The sequence below is a fragment of the Trichophyton benhamiae genome (assembly GCF_000151125.1).
Source record: "Trichophyton benhamiae CBS 112371 chromosome Unknown contig01145.0, whole genome shotgun sequence".
Taxonomy (NCBI): Eukaryota; Fungi; Ascomycota; class Eurotiomycetes; order Onygenales; family Arthrodermataceae; genus Trichophyton; species Trichophyton benhamiae.
In genome coordinates this window covers 1,050,482-1,068,474 of record NW_003315111.1, presented here as the reverse complement: position 1 = coordinate 1,068,474, position 17,993 = coordinate 1,050,482, and the positions used below count along the sequence as shown (strand labels likewise).

Below are 17,993 nucleotides of genomic sequence, written 5' to 3'. Positions count from 1 at the left end.
GGGGGGGGGGGGGGATTCGTTTGTTGCTGCTAGGGCTAAAAATGACTATGAACGCTGTGGGTTGGTGGTAGAGCCTCAGAGCTTCAGAGATGACATTGCTTGCAGAAATGCCTGGGCTGAGTTCCTGGTTGAACTGTTCTTTAGTTGTGGAAGAACTCTACAAGCACCTGTTTGAACTCCAGTGAGCGATCGCCTGTGAGGAGGTTGACCTCTAGAAAAGCTCGCAGAACTATTTTCCACGTCTTCTCGAAAGATGGTAGAATAAGATTCAATGGAGTTAAAGCTGGGCTACTAATTTGGATATTCGGAAATATTGCCTTGAGAGTATCATTAAATAATGTCTCGCTTTTATAGCTTGATCGTTTCCCTTCACCTGCATTCTTGGATGATATCCAAATTCTTTTGATATCCTCCGCCAATTTGAGTACGTCTTTATACTGGGTTTCGTCAGCATCTTTTTGAAGGACTGTGCCTAGAACGACTGTGAGGCACAACTCTTGTGCCACACTTGTGATGGGAACTGTGCCTGCATTGCCTATCTGCTTGAAAAATGCTAGGGATTCAAGGGCAGTAGCTGCAAGAGTAACTACTTTCCCCCAGTCCGTGCCGTGGAGAATCCTCTGCTTTGTAGCAAGAGCTGCAATCTTCCTTATGGCAGTGTTATCCTCGTTAGTGAAGGCATTGCCTATCCCGACTTCCCGCCGAAGAGCTTGGTTTGGACCGGCTCTTGCCTGATACCCGGTTAGGGTGTTTTCCAACATGCCATTCAACGAACTCCTCCTGGTAATGGCTGTTCGACAGTCTTCCACGTCAGAAAAACGATAGTTGATTTTGGCATACTCTTTTGAGCTGTTGTTGCAACTATAACAATGGATGGCTCTCGCATGGAGGAAATGCCATCATGGCACCAATGTTATTCAGAGCTTGATATCTGGAAAGTGGATGGTAGTAAAGAAATATGAGTCTATATATATTATTTCTGATATGACGCAGGCCTCCTCTCCGTTAGAAAACACTCGAGCTTTGCAACGGAACTTCTCATTTGCTGCTGAAAAGCAGAAGACCCCATCCTCAGGATGATACACATTGCCTATCTAGGCCATGCAGGTACATCTCGCTGCCTAGCAAACTATCAACCGTCTCCGCCTAAAATTACTCATTGGCATTGCTTCACTCACTCATACTTTCTAGACAGTGTTTTGCCCGCAGTCTCTACATAATGAAAACAAATCTCATATCTCCAAGGGACGAGGTCGGTCTTGGATATGATCTACCTCTGGTACTTCTTTAAGACAGTACTGGGCTGACAAATATCTGCTAAACGAAAAATGTTTATACCTCTTTTCATATCAACTTAAACGACGGCAGGTCACCAACGATAGTTACTTATTCTATTGGAGATCCAGGTCTTTCAATATCAATTTCAATCTCCATGGCTTCCACCAGAACTAGCTCAATTTTATCACTACCCTAGGATGTCCCCGTATGGTCCAAGGATGATTTCTCATCATTGCCTCTGGCATGAAGATCAATTCCAGCCTATTAAATCAAGCCCTTTACATTTTCAACATTTTCAATATTACCAACTATGCTAGCAAACTCCAACGGTGTTCTCTCAGCACTATCCTTTCAGTTAGGATCTATTCTACCATTTGCGAGAGCAGAAAAAGCAACCAAGATTTCTTTCCCAGCAGATAGTTGCAGCATGTGCAAACCGTGTTGCTCCCTCGCTATCTCTTTCTTCAACTTCAACCCCATCTTGTGAAAGTGCTATTTCTACGATTTCAACCCGGCCATATTGTGCTACGAGAGGACAACTGTTTGTCCCCATTGTGGGTTCTCGGGTTGAGTTGGATTCCATCCTGAGCAAGCAAGATATCCACGACTGCGGCTTTACCCAAAAGCGCTGTTCTTGATAATGGTGTGTCCAATATTATCTCTCTGGTTAACGTCGGTCTCCATTCTCGCCAAATAATATTTTTACAGCTTCGATGTGACCGAATCTCATTGAGTGTAGCAAACGGGCGGGAGTATCAATGTCCGTTTTGTCAAGAAGGAGCTCAACTATGGACTGATCCTTCACTTCACTTGCCTATCTCAATGGTGTCATTCCTTGGTCATCTTCTGCATCGACATCAACAGTTTCCATTGAAAGTAGCTTTCTGGCGATAGAGGTATTTTGCTTTTGATGGCTATAATAAGCGGCTTAGCTCCTCTCCGGTCTTTGCTATTGACATTGTTCCATGACGGGTATACATTGCAACGAGAGAGGCCGATCCACGGGTTGCCGCCAGTTTTATAGGCGATTGACCCTCTTTATTTTCGACAGTTATATCAGTCTCCTCCCTTCCGAGTAATATTTCGGCCGAGCGTATGGAGGCGCGATATGTTGCATAGTGTAGCGCAGTGTTTCCAAAGTCGTCCTTGAAGTTGACGTTCACCCTGTCGCAGCTTACCAGGGCTGACATGACGCGAAAGTGATCTTCGCACGTCACTAATATCAATGGTGTAAAGCCCCCATAGTCACATACATTCGGGTCCATAACTACCACCATGTCTGAGCAATAATTCGACCGTTTTTAAATTGTTATATTGAGCAGCCAGCGCCAGAGCAGTCCTTCCTTCCCGGTCTACAGCACGTAAGTCCGCACCGGAGTTAAGGAGCAACTCTACATTGTCACAAAGGTCGCCAGGTGTCCTAGAGGCTGTCAGAAGAGGTGTGAACTGGAAGCCGTCAAGACTCTCAATGTTTGCTCCCCACTCGAGAAGTATTTTAATATAAGCGGTCGACTTGGCTTTGGCGGCTAACGACAAGGCAGAGCGCAGCCTATCGTCTGCCATCTCAATATCGATCCTCCCCGAGCTCAACAGTGTCCTCAGCGTATCTTCTGGACGGGTTTCAGCCGGAGCCTTGATGGCTTCGAGTAGCGGTGTTCGATCAAGTGGACCGGCTTTTAAATTGGGGTCGACGCGGGTGTGTTCGACCAACAGTTTCTGAACAGCATGATGTCCCTTTCTGACCGCAATGTGTAAGGCGGTGCGTCGAGTGTCACCTCTGAGGTTTGGGTCCACTCGTTTATTGGCAAGAAGAAGCTTCATGATATCAGGATTGCCGGTATCTGCTGCCTGGTGAATTGGGGCACAGAGTTTGGTGTTTTTGATATTTGGGTTGATACGGGAATCTCTCAGGAGAAATTTCACCACTGAGGTATTGCCGCCATAAACTGCATAGCCCAGCACGGAGCCCAGGTCATTGGCATAGCGTAGGTTGATCCTCTCGCTCTTCAGCAGATGCCGCACGACCTCAATGTGGCCTCCGAGAGCTGCACTTTGCAGGGCGGTTGGGCCGCTGGGGCCACTCTTCCAGTTCACATCTACACCTAGATCGAGGAATTTCTGGACAGCCCTCAAGTTTCCATTGCCAGCTGCTGACACCCGGCCAGTGCCACCAGAACTTTGAATGTTGTGACGGTAAAGAAAGGTGTTGAGGCAGCTGTAGCAGCGGACCGATGTTTGCACCAGAGCGTTGATGTCTCGCTCATGCTCTGCAAACTCTGCAATAACAAGTAGCATCTCACAGGGGAGATTCGGCAGAGGCATGGCTCAACGATGCGCTCCGTAGAAGCTACGTTGGGTATCAAAGATAAAGATGGTTTGGAATCTAACCCCCATGCAATTCACCAGTCATTAACTAGTTAACTCGTCAGTTAACTAACATGGATGATTTGACTCGCTAACTAATAATAGGTCTTCGTAATCCAAGACGTTGACTCTGAGGCTGCTCAGCCGCTGGAAAGACGTTGATGCTAACGAATCATCCATATTGAGATGTATTCTCTCACCAGATGTCTATTCTCATCAGGTAACTATGGCCTGGTGTCAAGAGATGAAGTAGTTACTTCACGGCCACGACACCGGTCCACTGATCCCCACCTGCGATAGATAATCTGACGATACGGATGGACATGGCACCAAATCTGCCGAGAGGATCAAATGTTACAGTTATCTACGATGTCCAGCTGTACGAAACTGCGATTGTTATTCATCCCAAAGGTTCACGGCATGCCATACGGAGAATGTCCGCAGAAAATGAGCGGTTCAGGTAAAACATGTCCAGCCGCGCCAACCCTGATACCCACTGGTGGGACGAACCTGCGGGAATTAAGGGAAAAAAAAAAAAATAAAATAAATAAATCATAAAGACGACGAAGCCAGGGACGGAGAGAGTTGATGCATGGATACATGCATGGAGCCAACGCATCAGGAGGGGCGGGCGCCAGACACCCCCGCGCAGGCAAGGATCATACATCCGATGTGGGCTGCAGAGGACGGTTCAGAGACCAGGGATCGTCAATGACATCTGTGAGTGGGTGAAACTCGAGGAGCCGGCTTAATTGGGTTGATGCCGTTTTCGCTTGATAGGAGGGCTCAAACAAGGAACGCCAGAGTATAAGTAGCAACTCCTCCTGGATAGACATGATCGATGAGTGAGCGTTCCACCGTTCGAGCAAAACCACGGGTCAAACACAGGGGCTGCACTCAAGTTCCAGTCATATGCTTTTCCTATACCGGAGGGTAATCAACTCCGAGACTGATGGATCCAAAGGACTCCGGAATCGCATCCCATCAGCCCGTTTAATGTTCATAATTTCATGGAAGGACTTTATTTTTGTGCCCAAGACTCGTGGTGAGAGATGAAGGTGGGGATATCAAAGGGTCTCTGACGCAAGACCATTTCCCATATCAGCATCAGCACAAGCAAATAATGGAAGAACGAACACCTTCCGGGTAGTTGAACATATATTGCTTCTTTTTCCCGGCGTCGAAAGCATGTATTGACTGACCCGGCCAGCAATGACGAGCTTGTCTGCCCGTATTTCTCGTCAGAGGAGCTTGTCCGGCCTTGAAAATGAAGGTGCCTCAAGACGGGGAGGGAATACGAGCACAACAGGCTGGATCGTAATGACTGGTGACAATGCGTCTTCTTTCCGTCCCCAAAGGTGCAATGTCGTGCTTGAGAAGATCTAACTCGTCAAGCGGGATCATGTCATCATCTATCGAGACAGCCGTTGGTTGCGTCCTGTAACCAAATCAGTAGATGAATAGACATGGATTTGACTGGCAGACAAACCTCAACAGGATGATGATGTACTTGTCGCTAAGTCGCTGTCTGAGAGCAAAAGAAGTAGTCGTAGAAGAAGCAAGCAACTGATCAGCCGTATAAGACGATGCTATTATTATACACCACGATGACCGCAGCTCATGAGGCCAACGGCTCCAACCTCGCCCTGGTCAAACGGACAAGACGCAGCAGCTCCGGGAGGCCTTCCATCCTCTGGCCCCAGCGTGATAGCCATCGACGGCCGCAGCAGAAGAAAAGACGCAGAGACACAGCAGCGGAAGGTCGAGGGTGCATGCGAGTTGTCCGTCCGTCTGTCTGTCTGATGCAGGTATCTGCCTCCCTGGCCAGCGCCTGCATGCGCCTATCTCCATCCATGCATGACAGCCCGGGATGTTTCTTCACGATATAACCAACACCAGTCTCCTCGCCTTTCTCGCTGTCTCTTCTTCATCTTCGCCCTCATCTTCGTCCTCATCCTTCGCCTTCTTCGTCTTTCATTCGCCCTGTCAGCCACCCACGTCAGCCGTCCCGTCGCTGCCGCTAGCCTGCCCCTTAAAATAGCGTTGGCCCCGACCCGCTACCCGTCATCGCAGTTCGACGTAGCTGCTCTTTAGCCGCCGGCCGTCCCCTCCTCCACAGACAAAACAACAGCAAACAAGCGACGCCCGACACACGCCGGCATACAAGATACAGCACACCGGAACACAGAGAATACAGAATACACAAATACACACACGCCCAAGAGGCAGACAGCAAAGGATAGACCGCCAGGATGCTGACTGACCGCTCTCCCACCGTCCTGCGCGCTCCCACCTCGCTCCTCTCGCAGGCCATGGCCCAAGTCCAGGCCGAGTCTGCCTCTGCCTCCCCTTCGTCCTCCCGCGCCCGCCATGCGGCTTCGCTGAGCACGCCCTCGTTTCGACTCGAAAACCTGCCGCGCTTCCATCCGGCCGTCTACCAGTCGACTACCGCCGGCAGCTCGACGGCCTCCTCGGCTGCGTTCGACTTTGACGGCACCGCTACCTCATCTCACATGTACTCGCATCATCCACATCATCCGCAGGCATACCGGCCCTCCTCGGCGTCGGCAATGATATCTTCGCCCGCAGCATCTTCTTCGACGGCCTCTTCTTCCTCCCGAGATGCTCTCCGGCAGTACCGCGAGTTAGTCGCCGGCATGGCCCTCTCAGCTCGCGCTTCAGCTCAGTCCTCGACGTTTTCTAAACCGTCGAAACCACGGCTGGAACCGCTAGGGAGTCCGGGTCCGGTGACGCCCCTGGCCCTGGAGGAGGAAGGGGAAGGATACCTCTCTGCCGGAGCGATGGATATCCTGGCGGCAGATGGCCAGGGCCACGCGGGCATTCGAGAACGGACTGAGCTGCTAGATCAGCTTATCATGCGAGAGCAGGACCGTCTGGCCTCGAGGATCAATTGATCAATCCATGCCACTTTTTTTTTTTCATTCCGGATCTTTTTTTTTTCTTTCCCCCTTCTACTTACTTCGGACTTCTCTCATGACTCGATTTCCTTACGACCTTATGCCACCGCTTACATACGAACCGACCGTTTCATAGACCAGCACAGGGCCTTGACTACGGCCTATCTAGACGGCCTACTTTTTCAATGACCCACGACGTTTTCTCATTCAGGAGTTGTTTTTTGCTTTCGTTTTAGAAGGAAGGGAGTCAGGTTCGGATGCCTCAACGACTCAACGACTCAACAACTCCTTGGTTTATATATATTTTTGTTTTGAAAGATACCCAATAAACCACGAACTGGGGTATAAAAAGAAAAAGTAAACCAGGGACTGGGAAGGAAAAGGAAAACAGGAAATCAACGAAAACGAACGAAGGATCTGACTGACTCCCTTCTTATCTACATGGCTGGTCTATGTGTGGTCCAAACCTTTTGCTCTATACCCGCTCTTCATTTCGTCCTCTCGACGGCACGGCACAAACCATCTTTATATACAACCACCCCCCATCGTTGGTACCTTAACCCCCTGCTGCACTTCTCATTGGACCTTTATTACTATTTTTTTTATTTTTATTTTTATTATTTCTGACTACATTTTGTGATATTAATTAGCGTTCTCCTTGAAGACTGGATGTTTTATACCCCCTCGCTACATCTGTCTTTGCCAGCCCATATATCGTTTCAGGTTTATCTCCTTTTTCTCTTCTTTACACCGATGATACATTTTCTAGACTTGTTTTCCCTGATATGATAGCCCTAGGAGAGACGAGAATGAATATCTATTACAGCCGAGTACACTACTACTACCATCACTACTATCACCGCCACCTCTCCCTTGTATCTTTAGCCTTGTAACCACTACATAGTAGTAGAATGAATGGCCATAGTATTCTCCGTACTCAAAATAGTATCATATACTGCAGGGAATATCCTTTTCATGTCCATCGCTCAGCCCGGGGGTCAGGCACCGATATCGCACTTATTTAATCATCGCTAGTCGAATAACTATTCAGCTGGAGAGAGGAGCCGAAAAGAAAAGAAACGAGATAGCTATCCACGGCCCCAGAACACACGTCAAAGACTCTCTACCGGCTACCCGCTACAAATCCGAGCTGCAGCTACTACTGGCGGCGTATTGATTAAGGGATCTGGCGCGGGCCCGTCAGGCAGAGACCTCCAGCTGCTTGCTACACCATCAGCATCACCCATCACCAGCAGCAGCATGAGTAATGGAGCGGGAGTCGTGCAGCAGGACCTGGGAGCCGGAAAGACGAAGCTAAAGGCCCAGCATGACTACAAGGGCTTTGTGGCCGGGGTCTTTTCAGGCATAGCGAAGTTGACAGGTGAGTCGAGCTGGTCTCGCGGTGCGAGAGAGCAGCCGTCGTAGCTAACAGACGGACATCACAGTCGGCCATCCGTACGTATGACCACAGAAAGACGCCGGAGATGACAAGTTTGATGAGGTTGACGGTTGAAGATTCGATACTATCAAGGTCCGGCTGCAGACGACGAAGAGCTCGCGGTTTACCGGCCCGTTGGACTGCTTGCTGCAGACGGTGCGAAATGAAGGAGTTACAGCACTGTACAAGGGGGCCACGCCGCCGCTGATGGGCTGGATGGTCATGGACTCAGTGTATGTCCTATGCGATATACCGTACTGGTTACGGAGTACTCTATGGCTACATAAATATGGACCTGGATGGCTGACTGTTTGACCGCTGGGTTGTGTTTGGTAGGATGCTGGGCTCGCTGACGCTGTACCGACGGCTGCTGTTTGAGCATGTCTTTGCCAACCGAGAGCTGCGAGCTGCGCTGCCGTTCGTCAGTCCCACGGTGCCCGACAAGCTGTCAACGTTCGGCCATGGAGTCGCAGGCATCCTGGCCGGGTCAACGGTCAGCTTCGTCGCGGCGCCAGTAGAGCATGTCAAGGCCCGGCTGCAGATACAGTATGCTGCCGACAAGAAGCAGCGGCTCTACCAGGGCCCCATTGACTGTGCTCGCAAGATAGTAAGCGGCTCCTGGCAACCCATTTCCGTCTGACTGACCGGTGGAGGAAGCTAATAACGACTCGACAGCTGCGTGCCCATGGTCTACCAGGGCTCTATCATGGCCTCTGCTCGACCTTGATCTTCCGCTCGTTCTTCTTCTGCTTCTGGGGCAGCTATGACATCTTCTCGCGCGCTTTCAGACAGTACACAGATCTCTCTGCACCTGCCATCAACTTCTGGGCCGGCGGACTGGCTGCGCAGGTCTTCTGGGTGACCTCCTACCCGTCCGACGTCATCAAGCAGCGTATCATGACGGATCCGCTGGGCGGCTCGCTGGGTGACGGAGAGCGCAAATTTCGACGATGGAGAGACGCCGCTGTCGCCGTGGGCAGAGAGGGCGGCGGGTGGAGAGCGTACTGGCGCGGCTTCCTGCCTTGTATCCTGCGAGCGTTCCCAGCTAATGCAATGGCCTTGGTCGCCTTCGAGGGAGTCATGAGAGCCCTTCCATGACCATCTCTGCGGTCCCTCCTCTCCCCCAGCCAGGGAAAAAATGGGAGTCATCGTCGTCCCAAAATATATAACCATGCCCGGTCCGGATTGCAGAGCCAGACAGGCTACATTCGGGTCACCGTCACCCCTTGATCTGCGTGACTCGTGTTTGGCTATCCACCAGCCAGCAAGCCGATCCCGCACGCTGTATCGACTCGTCAGCTGCTTCTGCTGCTGCTTGACGTCTGTCTGTCGCCTTCCGCTGGCCGTCCTGACACGCACGACTCCATCGCTGGTCCGCCCTCGTAAAGCCTGCAAGCCGTCTCCTCCGCCCCGACTCCTCCTCCTTCTCCTCCTCCTCCTCGCCTGTAAAAATAATAATAATATAAAAAAGGGACAAGACAAATAAATAGAAATTCAAAAATAGAAAAAATTTAAGAAATAAAAAAAAAAAAAGAAAAGAAAAAATAAAGTCCGGCGCTTTTCCTCTTTCGGCCGCAGAGCCAGAAGAACAACTTCAGCTTTTTGCAGCAAAAACTTGACCTGAAGGCGAACTTCACCTTTTATCATCTTGCTATTTCTTTCCTCCTTGCTCGCTGTCCTCTCGCTGCTGTTCTGCGTCTTCCTGTGCAGCTGGGCTGGCTGAGTGTTGGGGCTGCCTGCCATCTGCATCGTTAACTCGCTTGCCACTAGTTAGTTACGTCGCCTGCGCTCCCTGGACAAGTTGACGACGCCCTGGGAGCCCATCTTCCGCTACCCTCGCCTTTTCCCGCCAGCAGCCTCCCGCTCTCTGTCTGTGTGAAACATGTTGCGGAGGATCAGATATATGTCTGGATAACGAAGTCAATTACTCTGCACACTCAGCCCACGGCCGAAGTCTCCATCGAGAGCGTTCGTCTCCGTCCCTGACGAACCCCCTTCCGCCCGAGACCAGATATATACAAAAGGACACCCACACGGCACACCTCTACAACGCACACGATGGCCCTCTCACGCTCCTTACGCCGCACGAATCCGATCACTATCGTGCTAGCCGGTCTCCTAGCCATCGGATTCCTCTTCTTCATCTTCTCCCCTACCTCGACGGCGGCCTTTACCTCTCAGGAACGGCATGATGACGCTGCTCAGAACCCGCTCTCTCCGCCCACAAAGCCCTTCCACAAGTCGCAGGCCGCTGGGAACAAGAGGGCGCCGCCGCCTGTCGTTCACTACAACATGAACAATCTTACCTCGTCCAGGGACGCTGCACAGAACCGGGAACGCATCCTCGTTCTCACCCCCCTATCGCGATTTTACCCCGGGTACTGGGAGAACCTTAACAAGTTCACTTACCCTCACCAATACATCTCTCTGGGATTTATCATTCCCAAGACCAGGGAAGGAAACGCAGCCTACTCCGCTCTACAGTCTGCAATCACCAAAGTCCAGTCTGGCCCCATTGACGACCGGTTCGCCAGCATCACAATTTTGCGACAGGACTTCCCTCCGCCGATCCAGTCACAGGACGAAAAGGAGCGCCATAAGCTTGAGAACCAAAAGATCCGCCGAGAGTCCATGAGCCGGGCACGAAACAGTCTGCTTTTCACCACTCTCGGACCAGCCACCTCCTGGGTTCTCTGGCTGGACGGCGACATTATCGAGACACCCCCGACTCTAATCGAAGACATGACGAGCCACGACAAGGCTGTGCTTGTCGCAAACTGCTACCAGAGATTCTTCAACCCGGACACCAAGGAAATGGATATCCGGCCGTACGACTATAATTCGTGGACCGACACCCCCCGGTCTCTCGACATTGCCAACAGTATGGGCCGTGATGAGATCATGCTAGAAGGGTACGGTGAACTACCTACCTACAGAAACCTGATGGCCCTCAGCGCAGACAGATCACCGGAGAGAAATACCCGAGAGATCATGGAACTGGATGGTGTAGGTGGAACCGCTTTGATGGTCAAGGCTGCCGTTCACCGGGACGGAGCCATGTTCCCTCCTTTCCCCTTCTACCACCTCGTCGAGTCCGAGGGATTCGCCAAAATGGCACGAAGACTCGGGTGGAAGTGCTACGGTCTTCCAAACTACTTTGTACGTCTCTCTCCCAATAGCGCCTAACTCTCTTCCACTCCATCACTAACTCTCCCTCTTAGGTATATCATTATAACGAGTGAGAATAACCATTTCTCCATTTCTGACTCTCTTACGTTCCCCTTCTATCACCAGTTTTATCTTACTACCCTTTTTATTCCACCTACCAACGGCCACGTATGCTCGTATCATTCTTAGACCTTTGTACCTGATATCATAACCTTTCGCTTCTTATCCCCTTTTCGCTGTTTTTTAACCTTTTCTTTTTTCTTTTGTTAATCTCTTTGCCTCCCCTTTTCTGGCGCGCTGAACCTTTGCATATGATGCATATTTTTCTCCCCTTTCAACTAGTTCATTGCTGCGTTGCTGTTGCGTTTTCCATATTCTCCACGCGTGAGAACCAAATTTTCTTTAGATCTGTTCAGGGGGTGTTCAAATGTGGTTTTTCTTGCTCTTGCTTTCTTTTTTGTTTTTTATAATGTAGGGTCAAAGTCGGAAGTCAAAGACAGACAATGAATTGGCATGAGACAAACAAGCTTGTGGAGTAACTGATCGGAGTTCCCCTTTCAATCAGCGAACGGACATCTAGGCGGGCTGGCCCTTGATTGGATTTGATATTTCATTTTATCTATATCTTCCTGCGTTTACTCAAATAGACTTCTACTTCAATATTGAACCATCCGTTTATTTATTTATTTATTTTAATCCCAGGATATCCTAGAAACAAGTTAGCAACTGAAGAATAAGTCATGAATAAGAAATGGATAGACGTACAGCAACATTATACCGGCTCCGGCAGCCATGGCAGCAAACTGCATCAGGGTCTTTCTGGTCTCCACTCCTTTATCCTTACCTGTCTCCAGCAGCTCTGGGATAACCGCTACCGTTCCAACGTAAAGGAACGTTCCAGCCGTAAATGGTAGTAGCAAGTCACCAACTGTAAGACTTGTTCCTAGCAAGCCTGGAGAAGCTACTCCAGATACTGTGGATGAAGACCCACCGCCCCCGAATTCCTGGATGGCGATTCCAATGAAAGTCCCGATAAACGCGCCGATGGCCGTAACGAACTGAGCACCCATGGCTTTACGCTTGGAGAAGCCAGACTGGATCAGAAGGGCAAAATCACCGACCTCATGTGGTATTTCATGGAAGAAGACTGCGACGGTCGTAGTTGCACCAATAGTGGGAGAGGCGTAGAAGGACGAAGACATAGCTAGTCCATCAGTGATATTATGCGTAAAGTCTGCAATCAGGTTCAGGTAACCTCCTAACTTGACGCTGGGGTTGTTACTTGGCCCAGTCTCTGGTTGATCTTCCGAGGCGGCACCAGCAGAACCCGCTGCTTGTTTCCGCCGCTTCAGGTTACCGTGCTTATCATCCCCGGCCGACACGCCTGTGGCTGTCACTAGTCCAGAATCTTCGCTATGGCCGTGCTCATGCGAGTGACCGTGCTGGTGTCCTTCCCCTCCAGTTGCAATCCGGAGAATTTTATCCATGGCCACAAAAGTCACGAAACCAACGAGAATCGCCAGGCCGAGAATTAAATTCTTGTTTGGCTCAACCATCACGAACCGCACGTGCTCTGGCGAGTCTTCTCCCAGGAATATTTCAGGTAGTAGGTGGAAGAGGGTGTCTCCTAGCAGGCCTCCAACGGCAAAGGCTACCATTATAGAGAGGGAAGATGGGTCGATGTTCGGGGGACATAATGCCAGTAGGAAGTCTGGCAAGTAAAAACAACAAACAGTATTAAGATTGATTCTTCACAGGTCAAGTAGTTAGTGAGAGAGCTACTTACTGGGAGGTCCAGAGATGTAGATGGTAGCAAGAATGGCATTCACAGCAGGACTGCCAGGGAACAAAACCGCAAAGACCCTAGATGTCAAACTGGCAGTCTCAGGGGCGTTGGCGAGTTTCTGCGCATTAAGCGATTGAACAAGAGGACACTCCTAACACCCCCAGCAGACACGGAGTTAGATAGTTAGATCGTCTTCATCTGTGCACCAGTATCTCTCCCTCGACCTGTTATTTACCTGCAGCTTCTCCTCGATCTGGGGCACCGTCAGCTCGCCCGTGGCAGCCTTGTCCGATGTACCTGTAGCTTGTGCAAGGACAACAACGAGTGCAAGCACAGCTAGAAAGCGCCATAGCCGGCTGTAGAAGGCGGAGAATCCAATTGGGCGTGCCATGGTTAACCCCCTGAATGCCACTGTAGTTATGCAACTTGACAGGAGGCCTAATGTGCGAGGGTGTCGTGAAATCGCATCGCCCCATCCACGCTGGTTAGTTGACTAGTTAACTAGCTTTGCTAGCTAGTTAGTTAGCTAAAATAACTGGGCCAGGCCGGCGGGAGATCGGTCACCGCGTATTGAGCGATTCGGTGGCACACGACATTGATCATCGTATAAAGAATCACATCTAGCCCCGGCCAGTCGCTGATGATAGATAGTACGGAGTATATCTGAACCTGATAGATAGGATGGAATACTGCTCCGTAATGATGATTTACAGTCCGATTATTGCCGCCCTCTACTTTGGACAAAGTCTCCAAAAAATCGCCTCATAACAGCCTCAATCTGATATTCGTTATAGGCTCGCAACTATAATCATCAATAGTGTCCCATGTTTGCCTTTACGAGGACCATAGGATTTGCATCTATGGTAATGCCGGGTTGACGCTGGCTGAAAAGTTGCTGCGACATAGAACACAGAGAGGAGTTTCACTCTGGTTGTGATTGGGAGATCAAGGTGGCTCTCATTCTCTCGTATCCACATAATAATACGTACTGGATAAACCTGGCATCACATAGTTGGTATTTGACGGTTGGTAACTAATGGATGGTTGATATCGAGCCAAAAAGAGTTGGTCTTTTTTAGAGAGAGTGGGAGAGGGTAAGATTACATAAGCCGCTAGTTATCTGCCAAGACCTGTGACGACAAACTTCGCGATAGAGAGAGAAAAAGTTTTGAAGCGAGATAAAACAACGAGAAGCAAGCCGCAGAAGAGCGATTGTATATTTATTGCAGTTCGAGACACCATAGAGGAAAGATGGGGAAGGTGCTACAGAAGAAGAAGAATCGATCTTCGAATCCGAGGGTGAAGCATAAGAGCAAGAAGGCCAAGAATGGAAATAAGAAGATAAACGTCTTTGGTAACGCTATTATCAAGAGTAACTGGTAAGGATATGAAGAACTCAGGCAGCTGTAAAAACTGGAAGAATAGGTGCTGACGTTTGCTTGCAGGGACAAGAAGTTAACACTTACCCAAAACTATCGCCGACTCGGCCTGACGTCTCGCTTGAATGCACCGGCAGGAGGAGTAGAGAAAAAGATATCCAAGGATGAAAGCGATACCACACGATCTGGTCCAAGTGAGCCCTTCCATGTACCGCTCACGCAGAAACGAAGCAAGAAACTCCAGCCAGGGGAAGTCCGTGTTGAACGTGATCCAGAAACTGGAAAGATCCTGCGAGTCATCAGCGGGGATAACGAGGAGGATGAGACCATTGAAGTCGCCGGACGGAAACGAAGAAGGAATAACCCCCTTAATGATCCTTTGGAGGATTTGCCAGAGGACACTGATATGGCCCTCAGTGATCTCAACGGCACCTCGTCATTTGATGTGGTGACTGAGCTAGAGAAACAAGCTGCTGCCCAGGAAGAACAATTAAAAAACAGAAAACCCAGACACCAGAGCAAGAGAGAGGAGGAATGGCTCGAGAGATTGGTACAAAAATACGGCGATGACACTGCCCGGATGGCAAAGGATAGAAAACTTAACCCTATGCAACAAACGGAGGCAGATATTGCAAGGAGGCTGAAGAAGATGAGGGCCAGAAATGAAAATGAATAGGTTCTAGCGACAGCTGACTGTTTTTTCTTATAACCGAAATAGAGGAGACATCTATGGGCTCACTAGCAGGCGGTGCTAATCTTCTTCAAGGGCAAGGCGTTTTCCCTGGTTGGTATATTTTCTACTTCTTTCTCATGAAACCAAAAGTTGGGATATAGAGCATGGGCTGCGGTTTCTTACTATACTTCTTCTGTTTCTTAGCCATCTTAATTATACCATATATAATGAGGTCTCCTAGGAATGATGCTGTTTCTTACCGGTGTTGAGCCAGATATAGGGTACAAGTTGCTGCGTCATTCCCCTTTCTATACCCGTGCAGCGAGGGCCCTTTGAGCCTTGATATCCAAATCCTGCTCCTTTTTTGCCTGGAGCAGCAAGTGTCTGCAAGCAGCTATACCAGAGTAGCAGCCAAAGAAGACTTATCTTTGTTCCAGGCTGCCTGCCTGTCCTACCGGCAAAATCCCCTTCACTTCACCTTTCCTTACCCAGTGACTGTGCTGCAGTGGTCCAAAGTGAAGGCTGTCCTGCACCCCTCACTAGCCTGTCCTCCCGGCACCCTATAAATACCTTTCCTTTCACCTTCACAACAACAAACCTTTCTTCTCTTCTACAACCTCCACTCCCACACTACAACTACCACCTGCTCCTCTCAAAGACACCCTGCAGCAGCTGAAACACCGCGTTAACCCCCCCTTTGCTCTCCTCTGCCCGTCAAGATGAAGATCTATCTTCTTCTTGCCGCGTTGTTCTCGCTTCTCTATGGCGTCGACGCCCGCCAGTTCATGTATGTGTCTCCCTCTTCTTGCTCACTCACCCACCCCCATATAGATGGCAGAGCCTCAGAGAAGCAAGCCCCCCCGTCATGAGCTTATCCATTTAAGCTTGTTTATGCTTATTCTAACGTCTTGTCACTTTATAGCCGTCGAAGTGTCACTGTTATCTACTGTCCAGCTCCAGATGGAGATTTCTGCTACGAAGGCCGCAATGGCCCTATGGTGATCAAATGCGTAGGAAACTCGATTGTTAAAACCATCAGCTGCAAGAAATAGTAAGCCTTATATCTCCATTTAATACTCCTTGACGCGTCTTTTACGTGATTTCTCACTCCTACATACTAAGTATCACTTGCTGACATCTATTTCTCTCCATTTAGTCAGGGTGACCGTAATGCTATGTGTATGTATTTCTGATATCATATACCTTATTGGTTATGCACTGCACAGTACCATGTACTAACTTGACAAAAACAGGCTTCGAATCCTCCGAAACCGCTGGAGATGCAACTTGCTTGCATAAAGGCAAAGGCATGGTCTCAATGTCACCAGTACCTGAGAGAACCCCAATGCCATCCGTGAAATCCCCTAGGTCTTTGATTGGAACTCAGCCTGTGGCTTCCACTTTCTTCGCGATCAAGGAACCTGTTAAAGCACCCCAGAGCGTCCCCACTGAATCTGTCGCATCTACTCTAGCCCCTGTCCCTCAGATTACTAAGTCTGCTGGCTTAACCTTGGCCCCCGAGAGCAACGTTGCTCAGTCATCTGCTTCTCTTCGAACTGAATCTGTTGCTTCTACCTTTGTCCCTGTTCCCCAGCATGGAAAGTCACCTGAGGGCTCCAGTATTCTTTCTGAACTTCCCATTGAAAGCACTACCACACTTTCTACTACCACGACTACGACTGATGTTGTCCTCACTAGCCTCTGGACTAGTGCTCGCACTCGTGAGATTCCAAGCATAGTTACCCCTGAGCCTCTCATCAGCTATTCTACCACTGAAGTTACCACCAAGCACGAGGAAGCTACAGCCTCTTCTACACACTGTTCCGCCTCTATTCAGCCTACCTCGGAGCCTCCTAGGTTTACGGCGTCTCTTCCCTCGGCTTCAACTACTTCTCCATGGTCTACAGATATGGTCACTCTCGAGCCAATTGTGACGGACACTACAATTTCAAGCACGTCGACTACTACAACCACTATGTTTATCACTTTCATGTCACCTGCTCCTACGTCCGCAACTACTACTGCAATGACTGGGACTGAGGTCATTGAGCAGCCTCAGCAGTCACCAACCACGGAGTCAAAGGAAGCTACTCAGACTAGTGTCACCTTGCCCCCTAACACCATTCATTCCACTGGCACTATGACTTACACCCCCGCCGAAACTTCTTCTGCTTCAGTGCTTCCAACTCAAACTATGCAAACTACTAGGGCAACTAGTGCTACTCAGACTCACTACACTGAGCCTGCTATTTCTACCTCTACAGGAGTAGCCACTGCATCTGTCTCATTTACCTCTACTACTTTGACAGTTAGCGCCAATAGCACCTCTGTTCACTCTTCACCAACTTTTAGCATTGCCACTTCTACTATTGTCAATGCTGCTGAAGAGAATACGACGGATGCTAAGCTTGCGTATCTGTTCGGCCTGATCGTTGCCTTCCTTGTTCTAGTCTGATTTGCGACAATTGTGACGATTGAGCAGTCATACAGGTGGCTAGCACTTCGCATTCAGGCATTAGGAGGTGAAACAGAAGTACTTGCAATAGTTGCTCTCAGCTTGCTTGATTTTATTGAACTTTTCCGGAGATTTTCTACGTGCTTTTATTCCATCCTGGGCGGCGATATGGGAACGAATGGAGTTCAGAAACAGGTGGTGACCCAGTAGTTAGTTAAAAATATGTATTACAGGCAAGCAAGTATGAAGCAACAATAAAATCTGGTTTTCAAAATAAAAATAAATAAATAAAAAAGAGGGCATCGCGTAACTATTGACAGCAAATTGGGAACGTTTTATCGGAGTTTGCTTATCGATGGTATTTTTTTCAACTTGAATAATTATATCGAGTATCTGAGTAGCTTCTCAGGTTGCTAGATAAGTGTGGCTTAACACAAAAAGCAGCAGTTGACAGAAGTCAAGATAAGCGTTGATCATCATTGACTTCAAACAAACCAGGGTAGATACTCCGTAGTTTAGAGCTAGGTACCTAAT

The 17,993-nt window shown here is 49.3% G+C and overlaps 9 protein-coding genes across 9 annotated transcripts; 5 read left to right on the top strand and 4 right to left on the bottom strand.

Annotated features, from left to right (window-relative positions):
- Window positions 1-140: 140 nt before the first annotated feature.
- On the bottom strand, window positions 141-761 carry ARB_05757 (uncharacterized protein; the record flags this gene model as incomplete). Its single annotated transcript, XM_003016312.1, has 1 exon — window positions 141-761. The coding sequence occupies one exon, from the start codon at window positions 759-761 to the stop codon at window positions 141-143; it is 621 nt and encodes a 206-aa protein (XP_003016358.1).
- A 112-nt stretch (window positions 762-873) lies between these two features.
- ARB_05756 (uncharacterized protein) lies at window positions 874-1,080 on the top strand (the record flags this gene model as incomplete). The annotated part of the gene is made up of 1 exon (XM_003016311.1): window positions 874-1,080. One exon carries the CDS (start codon window positions 874-876, stop codon window positions 1,078-1,080), a length of 207 nt encoding a protein of 68 aa, XP_003016357.1.
- Window positions 1,081-2,092: 1,012 nt separating this feature from the next.
- ARB_05755 (uncharacterized protein) lies at window positions 2,093-3,573 on the bottom strand (the record flags this gene model as incomplete). The annotated part of the gene is made up of 3 exons (XM_003016310.1): window positions 2,093-2,192; window positions 2,257-2,461; window positions 2,532-3,573. 3 exons carry the CDS (start codon window positions 3,571-3,573, stop codon window positions 2,093-2,095), a joined length of 1,347 nt encoding a protein of 448 aa, XP_003016356.1.
- A 2,321-nt stretch (window positions 3,574-5,894) lies between these two features.
- Window positions 5,895-6,557, top strand: ARB_05754 (uncharacterized protein; the record flags this gene model as incomplete). The annotated part of the gene is made up of 1 exon (XM_003016309.1): window positions 5,895-6,557. One exon carries the CDS (start codon window positions 5,895-5,897, stop codon window positions 6,555-6,557), a length of 663 nt encoding a protein of 220 aa, XP_003016355.1.
- Window positions 6,558-8,688: 2,131 nt separating this feature from the next.
- ARB_05753 (uncharacterized protein) lies at window positions 8,689-9,747 on the bottom strand (the record flags this gene model as incomplete). Its single annotated transcript, XM_003016308.1, has 3 exons — window positions 8,689-9,320; window positions 9,358-9,441; window positions 9,636-9,747. 3 exons carry the CDS (start codon window positions 9,745-9,747, stop codon window positions 8,689-8,691), a joined length of 828 nt encoding a protein of 275 aa, XP_003016354.1.
- Window positions 9,748-10,056: 309 nt separating this feature from the next.
- ARB_05752 (uncharacterized protein) lies at window positions 10,057-11,184 on the top strand (the record flags this gene model as incomplete). Its single annotated transcript, XM_003016307.1, has 1 exon — window positions 10,057-11,184. The coding sequence occupies one exon, from the start codon at window positions 10,057-10,059 to the stop codon at window positions 11,182-11,184; it is 1,128 nt and encodes a 375-aa protein (XP_003016353.1).
- Window positions 11,185-11,885: 701 nt separating this feature from the next.
- ARB_05751 (uncharacterized protein) lies at window positions 11,886-13,343 on the bottom strand (the record flags this gene model as incomplete). Its single annotated transcript, XM_003016306.1, has 3 exons — window positions 11,886-12,877; window positions 12,953-13,070; window positions 13,188-13,343. The coding sequence occupies 3 exons, from the start codon at window positions 13,341-13,343 to the stop codon at window positions 11,886-11,888; spliced, it is 1,266 nt and encodes a 421-aa protein (XP_003016352.1).
- An 860-nt stretch (window positions 13,344-14,203) lies between these two features.
- ARB_05750 (uncharacterized protein) lies at window positions 14,204-15,007 on the top strand (the record flags this gene model as incomplete). Its single annotated transcript, XM_003016305.1, has 2 exons — window positions 14,204-14,331; window positions 14,398-15,007. The coding sequence occupies 2 exons, from the start codon at window positions 14,204-14,206 to the stop codon at window positions 15,005-15,007; spliced, it is 738 nt and encodes a 245-aa protein (XP_003016351.1).
- A 716-nt stretch (window positions 15,008-15,723) lies between these two features.
- Window positions 15,724-17,459, top strand: ARB_05749 (uncharacterized protein; the record flags this gene model as incomplete). Its single annotated transcript, XM_003016304.1, has 4 exons — window positions 15,724-15,791; window positions 15,927-16,055; window positions 16,161-16,183; window positions 16,231-17,459. 4 exons carry the CDS (start codon window positions 15,724-15,726, stop codon window positions 17,457-17,459), a joined length of 1,449 nt encoding a protein of 482 aa, XP_003016350.1.
- Between the last annotated feature and the right edge of the window lie 534 nt (window positions 17,460-17,993).